At 37.4% G+C, this 14,900-nt stretch overlaps 1 protein-coding gene across 1 annotated transcript; it reads right to left on the reverse strand.

Moving 5' to 3' along the window:
- Positions 1 to 2,545: 2,545 nt before the first annotated feature.
- Positions 2,546 to 9,043, reverse strand: LOC143590505 (uncharacterized). Its single transcript, XM_077070962.1, has 16 exons — positions 8,918 to 9,043; positions 8,182 to 8,226; positions 8,025 to 8,065; positions 7,774 to 7,855; positions 7,347 to 7,391; positions 7,179 to 7,235; positions 6,999 to 7,058; positions 6,795 to 6,922; positions 5,250 to 5,469; positions 4,257 to 4,323; positions 4,080 to 4,150; positions 3,903 to 3,992; positions 3,334 to 3,442; positions 3,167 to 3,258; positions 2,974 to 3,079; positions 2,546 to 2,862 (listed from the first exon to the last, which is right to left on the reverse strand). The coding sequence occupies exons 1-16, from the start codon at positions 9,041 to 9,043 to the stop codon at positions 2,756 to 2,758; spliced, it is 1,446 nt and encodes a 481-aa protein (XP_076927077.1). The 3' UTR covers positions 2,546 to 2,755.
- Between the last annotated feature and the right edge of the window lie 5,857 nt (positions 9,044 to 14,900).

Consider the following 14,900-nt stretch of genomic DNA (forward strand, 5'->3'; position numbering starts at 1 on the left):
CCCTGACAAAGGCTCTTACCCTGTCCATGAGTTGTCAAACGTTGTAGGGAAGTCTTCTGCCAGTTTCTCCGTGAGCTGGGAGAATCTTACCCCATTGATAAAGCCGCTTATCTTCATTACTTCCGGAACTCCCTTGATGTTCATACTTTCAGATATATATATTTCCATGAATTGTTCCACCTTTTCCTCATCTTTCCTTCTAATGTGTAGGATCTCGTTGGGGTTTTTCATGGCCTTTCGTTGTTAACTAAAGTTTCGAAGGAATTTCTCTTATAGCTCTTCATAGCCATCAATGCTTCATGGTTCCAAACTATCAAACCAAACCCGTGCTCCCCCCGTCAACATTGGGGGGAACATGAGGCACCACACAGGCATGGACCAACCACTCACGAGCCCTGCTCCCCTGAAGGCATGCAAATGGTCCCCAGGGTCCTGTGTACCTTCGTATTTATCCACCGTGGAGGGGTATCATAACTTTGGGGGTAGTGGGGCTTTTGCTATTCGCTTGGTGAACTTAGAGACATCAGACGTGTCTCTGGGTCGGTAGGGGGCTTCTAGAGGGTCCCCCTGGATCTTCTCCTTTCCCTTGACTGCAGAAAGGAGAGTCACCAAAGATTCTAGCAACCGTGTCGGGACCTCCGTCGGCAACATCTCTGCCTTCTACATTCTGTTCTGGTCCCGGAGTTTCGAACGAGAGTCGAGCTCGGAGGGCCCTAGTCTTTCCTTCTTCTATTCCTCATCAAGGAAATCCTTCAAGGCGTCTTTGTGAGCTCTTATGAACTCGGGGGGTTCACCTTCCACTATTCTTTTTCATTTCCCTCGTCTCTCGGCTCATCTCCTCCAGCATCGTCTTGCTCAGTTTCATCTTCGATTAATAAGGGTCCGTCAGTGTCTTATTGCGTACCTGCCTCTTTTCTAGCCGTGCTTGTTTTTCCTGCTTTGTTGACCACGTTGCTCTTCCCCGACCTCAAGGGGAATGGTGACGGTGTGTTGCTTGGGTTTTGATCAGCCATTCTTCTTCACGGTTTTGAAACGAGACTTGTGTTCAAGAGGTCCCACGGATGGTGCCAATGTTGGAACCTATTCCCGAAGAGAGGGGGTAAAGTTCCTAACAAGATGGAGAGAATGGTGATCTGTGTTATATGAACAAGTATTGAATGCCTTTACATTGTTTTCCTCCTTCCTTTTATAGCGGGGAGGTATATATAATATCCATTGGTTACATCTATGTTTCATATGTCCACCGGCCTATCTTGCTTTCCTCCGGTCCTATGGCTTCCAGGATCTTTATGCCGCAGGTTACGCCCCCTATCTTGGGACAGGCATGCGTTGGGCCACCAACCGGATCGGCGTGCAGTGGGCAGTTTCCCTCCAAATAGCCTTCTAGAATGCTTTCCTTGTTGGGCTCCTTTCATTGGGCTCTTTATTATCTTTGTTGGGTTAGAGCCTACTTATGAGGCCCATCTCATGGTTAGGCTCTTCAACCAGCAAGCTTCCTTAAATACTCTCCAACGGCGTTTGCCTCTGCTCAAACTCCTGGTTTTGCATCACTTATCTGACCTAAACGGGATAAAATAACCTTGATACGAGTCCATAACCGTTCCGACAACGTCTTTAAACTGCTAAACTCTGTTCCCGTTAAACTTCGGTAGGTTCGTCCACGTGGCAAGCAAGTAGATTACAAATGTGTTCTACTCTATTTGCGGATCGGTTACGAAGATCTTCAAGTAATCGTTAGATGACATGGACACGACGTCATCACCGTCGGTGTTGATTTGCTTGTTGTTGAAGGATCTGAAGACGTCGTCCAGCGTACGACGGAGGCTCAATTAATGAATTGAATAAGGAGTTTTTGGAGAAGAAGAAGCCACCAATGGTGAAAGAGGATTGTGGTGGAAGAGGATAAGGAGTTTGGATTTAATGAGACAATTCAGCGGTTACGTCACTAAAAACAAACGTCTGGTTAAGTTTTCGTTAATTTTGCACCCACATGCGTAGTTGGGATTATTTTTTGCCATTTTTATAGATGAAACTTATATTGCCAGTCGGACATAGTTTGGATTATATGAAGCCAATACTCTTATTTTATATACGTTTTTATTATTATTTTAATATTATTTAATTAGTAATTTATTATTAATATGAGAATTTTATCATTTTTGGAACACGGATTTTATTAGTATAAATCTATTTCAAAAACAATTATGTTAGCAAATTATAAAGTTATCGAAAATGTAAATAATACTATATTTATTATATTAACGGTTGACGTAAAAACTTGACGGATAAGAAAAGTAGGGATTTTATACGAAAGTTGGTAAAATTTAGTTTATAATTAATTTTATTTAACTTAAAATAGTTTTATTTAATTTATAACAATTATTAACAATTTAGTTTGATTAATAAAATAAAAAAAATGATTAAAAAAAGTTAGTCCAGCCCGGGCATCTTAGTTCATAAAAAAGTGAGCTTGTTGATACTTAAATATAATGAATGCACAAAAGATTAAAAGAAAATAGTTAAGATGTTCCAAATGAAATTATAAGCATAAATTGATTTGTAAATTGTGACAAATGCACCGGTCTAACTAAATCTGAAAACTTCCACAAAAAGGAAAACATAAATAGAACACAAACAAATACAAAAGGCCTTCACAAGAGACCTTAAACTACATGTGACAAAATGGTACAAAACTAACATTAGAAAAATAAATTTTAGGATTTCAGGCCCATCAGTAATAAGCAATTTGTGGATATCATGAAGCGCTTTCGATGGAGTTATAAGCAGCATCAGCTGCAGATGTGTCCATATCGTTCAAACCTAACTCCTCGTTTTGTTCCCAACTCCTCTCGTATTCTTCAACTGTGTAATACACCATAAACATTAATATTTATTTTTACATCCATAATATTATACAAGTGGCGAGATCCGTAATGAACTACACTTTTGTGGGTTTTTTAAAAGCAAACTTACTTTTTAACTGATGATCGTCTTTAATATCATCACAAGCTGGAGCAACGAAAGAGTTTGCCAGTGCATCATCCATGATCAACGTCCACGGTTCTTCAAGACTCAAAAGCTATTTATAAAAAAAAAAAAACAATATCATTTTTTTTCAATTAGCACGATAGTTTTATTACAAACAATTAACTCCGCACATGAATACCTTAGTAAGCCTAGTTCTAAAGTCCAGCCACTTGTTTTTTCGGCCCTCTTCCAAACTATCTCCAAAAGTAAACCCATGCACTCTCTCCAGAGCTACAACGCACAAAACAATTTGATTATACAAAACTGAAACTAACAAGTGTTTTGTGTAATATTTATATTAATTACCTTCACTTATCTTTGTAATCAAACCTTCAACGGTTGTAACGATACCTCCTAAAGTGCCACTTGTTAACTCCAAATCTATTTCTGGAATTATTACACTGGCGGTATCCGACTGATACCAAAATATCAAAATCAAGAATTTAGATGCTATAAACAACTTACTCGATTGCAGCTAGGGGTTTGCATAGGTCGGTTGAGCTCAAATCAAACCAAAAACCGCAAAATCAGTTTTTGAAAACCGTTTGGTTTTGGTTTTATCGGATTTACCATTTGAGCAGGAAAAAAATTGACCCAAAGTAATGACTTTGGGCCTAAATCTGTGTTAATTAATGGTAACTGATTATTATATACTTGGGTTACACTAGTTATTAAACACTTATAAATTACTTAACATTTAAAACTAAAAATAAAAATCCTTACACTCAGTTCGGTTTTTTTGGTTTTAGTTAAATGCAAAACCGAAATCAAATCGAAAATTCGGTTTCTACAAAAACACAAAACCAAAACTCTCAAGTCTGTTTGAGTTCTCGACCTTTTCGGTTACGAGTCAATTTTTTTGGTTTCATGCATACCTTTATCACATCACGACTCAAGTCACTTGCGTTTTTAACTGAAACATAAACTTTCTTCCCCTTGGCAGGAATGGCACCACCTGGCTTTAACTGTAAAAAGTAGAATATTCTGTGAGAGTATGCTCTACTTAAAAGGGTATCATAAAATAATGCAACTTTAAAATTTCATAAACGAACCTCAGAATTACGGTAGCCACAAGCATCACAAGTGGATGCCATGACAATTACTTCTTGAAAGTAAGGAATTTCTAAAAAAGTTAAGGTAACCATATTCTGAATTTGTGATAGGATGATGTCATCACTATAATTTTAAGTGCTTCATTTTGTAGTAAATGATGATAAGAAAAAGGATACTTGTGAGGAACATCCGAGTCTCACAGCTTACAGAACAAGCACCACACGTTGATGGAAAAGTCATCACCTGTTAAAAAGAATAATATTAAAGGAAAAGAAAAATGATACCTTTAAATTCATATCAATGACTTCTGGAAAGTTACAGGGTGTTTAACTGTGGACTTGTGTTCTTTAGTTAAACAAACAAACATGAATACATGTCTCGTTCGTTCATTCATTCAAATTCATTTATGTTTGTTCCTTTACGTTCACTTATGTTTATTTAAGTTCGTTCGTTTACATTCATCATTATTATATTCATTAAAGTTTGTAGGCCCATTACAACTTAATCTAGTTTTAATAATTTTTCTAAGCCCAACACATTGTCGCCCACATTTAATTTTTTACTGATTTTGGCTCAGTTATTCCGTTCATCTATTTTCAACCATGTTCATTCGTTTAAGTTCGTGAGCTGTTTGTTTATGTTGTTAATGACGAACATGAACAAGTTAATTTTCTTAAAGAACAAGCACAAACAGGACAACAACGATCGCTTAATTGTTCATGTTTGACTATTTGTTCGATTAAAGTTAAACGAGCAAACTGGCATGAACATGCTCCGCTCGGTTCTTTTAGTATCAAGTATAAACTATAAAATTAATTGTTAGTCAATTAACTTTTTATTTATTTAGATACATATATACAACATTTAAAGTTACTTTTGTAACTTTGTTAGTAATTCTATAAATGGTAATAGTATTAGTTGGCATCCTAGTTGGCTACTCTAGTTGAATGACATGTGGAAGAATGATTTTGCTTTAATAGTATAGGTAGATGAAAACAAACATGTTGTTTATCTTAAGTAACAAACAAACAAGAAAAAGAAAACCATGTTCGCTTAATTGTCCATGCTCAATCGTTTGTTCGATTAAAGTTAAAACAAACGAACGTGAACACGCTCTGTTAGTATTCATTAAGTTCGTTTACAAACCTACAAATGCGTCCTTAATGTACCTCTTCTGGTGCAGTATAGCGAAACAAGGCTTCAGCAAATTCCGAGCTACTGCCTTGGGCTATGGCTCGGCGACCCGCCACCGCTCCAACTGACCCATGTGGGTCAACACTTGCTTCTGATGCTTGTGTCGGGTCAAAGGCATAACCCAATGAGGCATCTTGCTCACGAGTTCGTTCATAAAACTCTATACTTAGTGATGGATCTAAAGACGGGGCAAACCTGTTGCAAAAATGTAGGCTATCTTTAGCAGAAAATAAAGGTGAAAACTTGTTTATGTATATATGGATAAATTCGGGTTGTAATTATTTTCCCTAATGGGTCAAGTTAGATAACTGTCAAAAAATGAATACGAGTTGAACAGGTCCAAACTTACCAAATGTATATATAAAACCTTCTAAATCGACTAATTAGTAAAAGAGTTCTTGTAATGATGTTTAAAAAGGTCAATCAGTTATAAAGTTCATAAAAGAAAAGGTGTTTGCATGCCCAACCAAGCCCATGTAAAATTTACCCATCTAGACAGTGAAGGAACTTAAACATTTACATTTGGGGGGGGGGGCTGAAAATCTTTAACAAACAATAAGCTCTTACGCATAAAAAAATAAACTTTGTTTGATCAAAATTAAGTGCATATGCTTGATTTTCAATTTCGTTTGATGAAATGGAAAACCAATGGAGAAGCAGCGATAGCATTTGAAATCGAATTTTTAAAGTGAAAAACCGAGGGTCGCAGGCTCATTCATTCCCTAATTCTAGTTTGAGTTGGTTTGGGCTTAAAGGACAAGAAAAACCCACAACAATAATCAAGCATAATAGACTAATACATAGCTCTAAGCCCAAAGTTGGGGGTGGGGGTGAAGATTTTGTCCTCGGATCTAGACCCATGACCAACACACCAGCCACGCTAGGAGCGTAAACAAGCCAAGCCGCTCGTCCGCTACTCGAGATCGACTCGCTAAAAGCTCAAATCAATCCGAGAATAAACAAGCTCGAGCATAAACATAAGCTTGTTTAACAAACAAACCTGGGCTGGCTCACAAACCTAAACGAGCCTATCATTTACATAAATTTTTATTTAATATATTAAATATAGGGATAACTTCATAGAATAGTAACTACTATTATATATTTATATAATAACTATTATTATATATAAAATATCTAAATAATACATATTATGTAAAATGTTGCATATGAGGATTTAAAATAAAAAAAACAAGTATATATAAGTTGTTTATAGCTCAAAATGAAATGAGCTCGAGCCTAATCAAGCTCAAGCTCGGCTCGTTTAGACCCACGTGACGTTTTGTAGAAATCTGAAGACGAAATCAAAAGAAACGATTTTAACTGATCTTTACAAAGTGCAACACAAATAAAAGAATCATATGAATGTTCCCACTAACCCAACCACACATGCCTAGCTAAAATAAAATAGAATTTAGGATTTAATAACTTTCTTCACAAAACAAAGAAAGTAAATCAAGAACTTATAAAATGGTAGTATATTTTAAGCAGTATATGCTTACACAAAAAGAATAACTTACGGGTTCTCTACAAAACTGTTGCCAGCAGGATCATCAAGAATGAAAGTAAAAGACGAACTTCCTGTTGCGCATGCTTTTAATTTTATTATAAATTGGTCAATTGCCTCAGCTGTTTGGGGATCCACTTTCTGGAAGCATAAAAAAACATGTCAAAAGATTAAAATAAGAGCATCCTAGAAGAATGACTTTTAAATGAATATTTACCTTTCTCTCTTCTTGAAGGTCTTGTAATTCTTCACAAGCTCTTAATAATATCCCTTCTACCTAAGAAAAATAAAACACATTTTATTATTTGACTCACTATGATGCATAGAATAATCAACTTTGCTGCCACTAAACCCAAATATTTGATAAATTAGAAAAAAAAAAGTATGCAAAACATACAGTTGATAAAGATCCACGTTGTGCTTCAGGAGGTATCTCAAAGTCCAATTGAGGAATCTGCAAACATTGATGACTTTACATATAAGTATATTTGTAAATATTACAAATAAATTTCAAAAAAATAAAAGTTTCTTAGAATTATATGAAAGTTAGTTCCATGTAAAGTACCTTGATTGTGGCAGTCTCAGATTTGACTACTTGTCGATTAAGCATCTGCATTTGGACAAGAAATATTTGCTATAATGTTTTAACGAACGTATTTAATTCCCTGTATACTTCTTTTAAACAAATCATAATCTGGCCAATTTAATAAAGGGAAAACTTCAGCCCCCTCAAAACTTGATATAATATATTAATATCATATTTACTAAATAAGAAATCATATAATCAAATACACCAATTCTTAAATTTATGACATTTATACCCTTGCATTGGAACTTGCATTTTGATATAAGAGTTTAGAATGTAAGGAAAAAAAGTGGGCATAATGGATATAAATTTTTTTAGTTGGGTATATATATAATATTATACAAGTTTTCAGGGTAACATTCTAAGTGCAAACAAAATGGATTTTATTATATATACTTCTCTCAACCTTTTGATCACCTAATGAAAACTCCACACGGTAACATGACCCTCGGGGCTGTATCTCCCCAGCAAACTGCACCTCGTTATTCCTAACAAAAAAAAAACTAACTTAATAGTTTCAAACGAAGCGTCAACTCAATAAACCATAACCAAAAGGCAATTAAGAAAAGCCAACAACATTATGTTCAAAAGATAATTTGGATTCTTCTAATTTTCAAGAATAAAAGATAAATAAAACATGATGCTAAAACAACTTACCTCTCATTACAGTGAGGACATTCAAAGGCTGATAACAAGATCTGCATTTGAAATAGCTATATTAGCTACTTTCTCATAGCACATTTGCATCAAGCAAATTATTATTTGAAACGAATAATGACAAATAATAAGTAGCAAAAGTTAACTAACTCTTTACCTTTCTAAAATGTGGAATCAATGTCAACAAAAATCTTGTTGTTCCCTGCATTATGAGCAAAATGAGACAAGTATTAGTGAGTTAACTTTAACTTAAAAACTGATATAACGACTCAATCCAACTGCTAATAATTATGTACTAACCAAAGTTGTCACTAACATGTTGCGGTAAATAGGGACAAGCTGCCTATATGCTACGTAGCAATAGCGACGAAACAATGCACGCTATTTCATGTTTAGTGATAAAGTAGTAAAAAAATTCAGAAAAACATTGTCAAAATGTGGTATGCTATCCGTCACTTCTTTTGTATGTTTCTTCTGATCAAATTGTTCTTTTATAATTTTTTTCATTTCGGTGGAAACTTAAAAACGCTATTTATATTAAAAAGGAAAAAAAACCGAGCAGTCACGCTCTTCGGGCGCTTCACTAGTTAGCGGTCTATCGACGACTATGGTACTAACACACAGGGTTGTAAAAATCCCATCCCGACTAGTAATAATAATAAGAAGCTGTATGGTATAGATAAGACAAGTAAGTTTTATGAGCAATGATGAAGTTTGTAAAAAAATCATCCAAACCTACTATATAATATTATAATAACTACTACTGCTTTTTACGAAAATAAAACCTTAATATCAATTACAAACAATACAAACTGTCAATTGAAACTGTGTTTCTATTAGCAAACCCGCCCATGATTTGAAGCCCTAATTGAATCGAGAGAGAGAGAGAGTACGTTTTGATGGCAGCGCATACAGAGGCTTTCGACCTGATAGACAGGGGCATTATCGTCATCAGTAGATATGGCTTCAACAACTGACCTAACGTCCATGATCGATGATGATGCTGCTGCTGCTTCCATTTGTATTTCGTTGTATTTCGTTTCGGCGTACCCAGGAAGAACAACAAACACGAAGAAGCTGTTTAACCTAAAATAAAATAAAATAAAATAAAATATTTGCAACTTATTGCCTTCTATACCAGAATACCCCCTCTTTCAAGTTTGTTTGCTTGCTTGTTTGTTCCCTAAACTAACTGAAATTTTTATAAATAGACCATAGACACCCAACAAGCAACCTTCATAACCCCAAAAGGACTACAAGTATGAAAATTTACACCAATTCGACCGATCTATATTAGGTATGAGCTCTCTACCGCGCCAATCCCAAAACTTCAACATGTTGGTATCGAATTCGATACCTGGCTCATTTCTAGTCTATGTTTCTATTTTTTTTTACCTGTGTTTGAGTCAAAAGAATCTAAGAAACTTTATATTTTTTATTATCTCTTTGATCTAAACCTCTTTTCCTTCAAAAGTTTTCTCAAGCCTTCCATATTCTAAAATAATTTTTCTTTTTTTTTCATCTATTTTTTTATTTTATCAAAAACACGTTTCTATTTACAAAAAATGAAACAATGATAGAAAAAATTTCTTGTAAGAGAAATCGAGGGGCTTTTTTATTTTCTATTTTTTCCTTAATAGATTCAATGATTAATTTTTATGGCTTAAGTTGTATGCATAGAGATAGATGAGATACAAGATTGTCTGAGAGTTAATAGACTATCTACATGTTAATGTGAATATCTAATGGATATCAAAGTTCTCTTTGTAACATTGTGATAACTAAATGAAGAAGCACAGAATCAAACTGGATAGTCCAAATCTACGTTTCCCCAAGTGTGAGTCTACTGATTATTTGATGAGGTCAGATTCCGATCAACTATCTGCAAAATTGAGCACCGTGAGTCTCGTCACGGGAAGGACACGATGGGGGGTCTTCCCGTAACCACCCTCCGGTGTGAGAATAAGTTCAGTCCTTATCGGAAATAAGTACGAATACAAGTAATTGCTCTGAACGTGTGGGAGTGAATGAATACCTTATGGAGATGATTCGAGTATTTATAGCCGAAGGTGGAGGGAAGGTGATTGGTGGAGTTGTCACTATCAAAATATTCCATATTTGCCTGAATGGACACGTGTCGAGCGCTTATTGGATGTGACAGCCTGGCCACGTTGGGGACGGTTACCAGGTGTCCAGGTGTCATCTTTCCATTGGCTGATGTCGCTATCAGGGAATGTTGGGAAAATCTAAAAATCTAGAAGTAGTTTGTTACAACTGCTTTTCCATATCACGTGATGACCTTGTGCGTGTGGGGTCCTTTGTGTGGCCCGCAAGTTCCTTTCGTTGATGCTCAATGATTATCCGCGGGTTGTGTTGGAGATCCGCGAGGCGTATTTCCTGGTTTGCGGGTAGCTTTTACTACCATGCCTCTATACTAAATTAGGTAGTAATTGTCTGAGTGGACTGTTTTGTGTAACATTGGGTTGAAGAGTTGTTAAACTCATGTATTAAATGGTTTTCTAAGCAAGGGGCATAGTAGCTATGTTTTGTATCATAAGATTAAAAGCTTTGTGATTCTCATCATAAATACAACCAATACATGGGAAAAACATCTAGAGAACATGTATGTTTGAAGAAACACATCTTCAAACAGTCTTGGGTTTAGATATGTATTTCCACCAGGTAGAAGGTTACAGTATGGGATTAGGTTAACTGAGTCAAAGCCAAGCTAGATTCAGATTTACGTCCTGCAAAACAAACCACAGTGAGCTCGTTATGAGAAGGACAAGATGGGGGTCTTCTCGTAACCACCATTCGACGTGATAATAAGTATTGTTCTTCTAGAGAGAGAAAGAATTTAAGTGATTGATGTAATGTGGGAATTGTGAATGAATACCTCATGATGGTTGAGAAGGTATTTATAGCCGGAGGTGGGAGAAGGTGATTGGATAAGTTGTCATTATTCAAAAGACGCTTCCATTCACCTGGAGGGACACACGACTTATTCTGATAGGACATAACAGCCTGGTCATGTGCTAGGCCGTTGGAGAATATCCAGTTGTCCCTTTTTCATTGGTTAGACTATTGCATGCTCCTTGTTAAGGAAGTAAATGTCATTATCATGGAATCTTTTGGTTATTAACTATTTTGCTTGCAAAATGTGAAGTTACCTTTCCTCTTACACGCGGGTGTCCTCTGCGAGCTTCTAGAAGGATTACTTTGCATATGTTTGTTCTTCCGCCTGCGGTGTATCCCGCAACCTGTCAAGACTTGTCTTTTCTTCCCGCAGATGGCTTCCGCGGGTTCTGGAAGAATGTATGGAATTTCTGTTTCTAGGCGGATGACTCACGCGGGTAACATATTAGTGACGCGCAGGGATGTTTGAAAGGACTAATGGTTCCTTTTAAGCCCTTTCCAAACCCTATCTCTACAAGCCCCCCCCCCCCCCATTCCACTGTTTCTTCCGCAAAGTATTTAAGCGGATGGAATTTTGGACTTATATTCTCTTGGGGTGATGTTTGTCTCTGAACGCTTTCTTAGATTAATTTTTTTATGATTTAATCAGAGGATTTGGGATAAGCAAGGTGCCTAATATGTGGCAGGTCAGCTCTGAAGGTGTCAGGTGCCTCTTTTGAGGTCTTTTGCAGGTGTTCCATGGCGTGGTTGGAAACTGTTCCTCCAGTTTTTCGCTTTTCCTGCCTGATGTGGCTATCATCCATTGGACTGTCGTTTCCTATCTCCTCTATACATCTTCCCATCGCAATAAATGCGATGGTTATAAATAGGAGGAAACCCTACTTTATTCATACGTTTTCCTACTCCTTCATCTTCTCCAGAAATTTCTTCTACCCTAGATCTGTGTGCCATCAATTCTAACCCTAAAACCCGTCAACATAGCTCGCTGCAACAAGTCTCTTTCCAACATTCTCATGGTCGGTGGTGAAAGGAAGAATCCTTCTCCCACTGTAGATCTCATTCCGATAAACTGGAAGGATAAGGATTACCTAGATATTGTCAATGGTTATGGCCTAGCCCCTGAATGGAACCAGAACTCCCTACTGCTGGTTCCACCGCCGACAAGCCTCCAAAGGGGAAGATGGCGTTATACGCCGAATTCTTTACTACCGGCAATTTTCGCCTTCCTATTACCAAATTCCTGAGAAATCTTTTGACAGTGAACGAAATCCACCTATCCCAGATACACCCTTTTGGTTAATGCAAGTTCGTCATTTTGAGTTCTGCTGTAGATCTCAAGGTGTTATCCCAACGGTCAACAAGTTTTCTGTTTTTTACAAGTTGCAGGGGTGCAGAAGTTGGTACAATTGCACTTCGACTTGGAAGGGCGTAATAGGGGATGAGCCGCCACGGAGCGCTCACGATTGGCGAATGAAGTTTTTTCTAGATTCGTGAAGATGTGATCCCAATTAAAATGGTCATCTGCCCCAACTTACACATTGCTACCTATGTTGACTAGTCGTGGTTTAAAACTTTGACCAGCATGCCCAGTCCCATGCGTCTCATGACAGAATATGCGCTTGTGCGCGTGGATATGGGTTGTCTGTAGCCATTCCCAGACTTTTACCCTTACTATGCCAAGGCGGATTTCTATAAGTGTATTCACTTTATTACTTGCCAAACTCATTATTATTATATGTGTATTTTTAACTTCCGCTTTAGTGGAGGGAACCGTTTTTACACTCTTGTGGATGCCGTCCCTGGTGGCATTAAGCACCACCAACGTGATTCTAAGGCGCTCCCTATCTTTGATAAAACGCGGGACAATTTTTTGTTCCCGCAGTCTCTTCGCACGAAACATGTGGTGATAGAGACCTTTTTTTTTCCACTGGTGAGTGTATTATGAACCCTAGCCTTGTCACCGCCCTTACTTCTGACGGGGCGATTGTAATCCTTTCATCTAGCGAGAAATCATCGTCCCGCGAAGAGGTATATTCTCACACTGATTTTGCAGGTGTCATGCGTGCAATTGCAGATATAAAACCAAGAGGAAACATCGTTCGGACCCAAGTGGTGGTGTGGTGACGAAGAGGAGTACTGCCAACGACTCCAACCCTGATGATGACGAGGAATAACTTGAGAGTGTTGATCTTGATGCCGGACCTCAACCGGAAACAGAAGTTAACCCGCAAGCAGAGGGACTAGTGATGACTCGGGTGTTCCCGGCGAGACCAAAGAAAGTTCTTCTAGGTGATCGGATTCAACATATAGCAGCGACATCCACATGTATGATTATTACACTTGGAACCTGTTATGACATCTGTAAAAAATTCGAGCCAAAATGTCAAGAAGAAGTTGAGGGACTAAAAGGAAAATCCTGAATTTTCAATTGCTTCGCATGATGCGAAGGAATTTGGGTAAATACTTCGCGCTACGCGAAGTAGCAGTGAAGTAATCGTGCCATTGGCTGACACGTGGCAACACGTGACATGACACCCGTCACCACGTGGAGGCACGTAGCAGGTCTTGGTGATGACTCATCAGGCCTATTCTTGTCCTTCGCATGACGCGAGCGGCAATATAGAACCCTTGGCGATACGCGAAGGAATTAAATATTCTAAGTCGGGTGTTTTGTCCTTCGCGATACGCGAACGACTAGGTTATATTGGTTTGCTCTACGTGAAGGATTGTAATTCCAGCCTATAAATAGGTGGCCATAGGATGATGTTTCATTCGTTCATCCACACTCCAATCACACATATAACCTTGAAGTGCGTGCCACGATCCCGACATTCCAGCATGTTTGTGTCTTAAAGTACATGCAAATAGTAGAACCTATGTCGGTTTATTCTCTCAATTACCCGCAATAAGTAGAAGTGTGCCGCGTGAAATCTAGGCATTACTTCTAAGCAAGCTATGCAAGGTAGGGTTCTACCCGATTATTTTATTATTATGACTTAGACCCTAGTCGGGGATATAGATCATACCTTGATAAGATATAAGTGATATATAGTTTTCATAAGACGAGATTATTGTTGGAATATTATTTCTTTATAAATATAAAGTCTTATAATGTTTCTTATGAAAGTAGAAGCATGATATAAATGTTTCTTCATGAAGAAGAAACGTAGTATATAAATGATAAACAAAGAGGGGACTAGATGCCCTTATATTTTATAAAGAAATGATTATCAAGGTAAAGGTTATGCGAATAGACTAAAGGACTAAAGATAGATCGTTGATCTAGTTATTTATAAAATGTTATTCTTGTACTATAGGTCCAAGGTAACAAGCAAGCATAAATCAGTGAGACTCACTGATCAGAACAAAGGTGAATATGCTCAAACTTTATAACTCTTTAAATGAGTCTTACAAATGTTTACATGGGATTATGTATCACTAAAACTTTATTAACAAAGGTAATCGCTGGCCCTCAGGCTATCGTATACGTTTGTCAGAATCCTTTCATATGGGGTAGACGGTGGGCACACCGCACCACACCTGGTAATGCCTCCGCCACGTCGGGCCGGACCTAAGTAATGTCCAAGAGGGGATTATCTTGTGTATATTGGTAGTTGCTAAGTCCTCGAACGCTGTGGTGTTTGCTGAGTGGTTTCGAGTTAAGCTAGAGTTTATAATAGTAATTCAGACTTTCAGAACTTGGTTATTTGCTAAGCCACGTTGGGCCTAGGCCTACGATGTCTCGAGGGGATAATTAAGTATCAAAATTATTTTGTGTCAACATGTTCACCAGCATGTTTTGTTGACGTATTTTATAAACTATTTTACAGGTAATCAAGAATAGGCGTTTGAAGATAATGACTACCCATTAGACGATCTAATGGCTAAGATGGAGTTTTAATATTTAAATAATGTAAATTATGGTTTTATAATTTCAAACATGTTTGTAACGAGTACCGG

Source organism: Bidens hawaiensis, unplaced genomic scaffold (genome assembly GCF_021521415.1).
Source record: "Bidens hawaiensis isolate Kalapana, Puna unplaced genomic scaffold, B.hawaiensis_p1.1 tig00038619_1, whole genome shotgun sequence".
NCBI classification, from domain to species: domain Eukaryota; kingdom Viridiplantae; phylum Streptophyta; class Magnoliopsida; order Asterales; family Asteraceae; genus Bidens; species Bidens hawaiensis.

Excerpts from the sequence above, each read along its gene's own strand:
- LOC143590505 (XM_077070962.1), bottom strand. The coding sequence starts at position 9,043 with ATGGAAGCAGCAGCAGCATCATCATCGATCATGGACGTTAGGTCAGTT. Across the intron at positions 8,066-8,181 it reads TGATTCCACATTTTAGAAAG|ATCTTGTTATCAGCCTTTGA; the intron begins GTAAAGAGTTAG and ends TTTCAAATGCAG. Across the intron at positions 3,993-4,079 it reads GTGGCTACCGTAATTCTGAG|TTAAAGCCAGGTGGTGCCAT; the intron begins GTTCGTTTATGA and ends TACTTTTTACAG.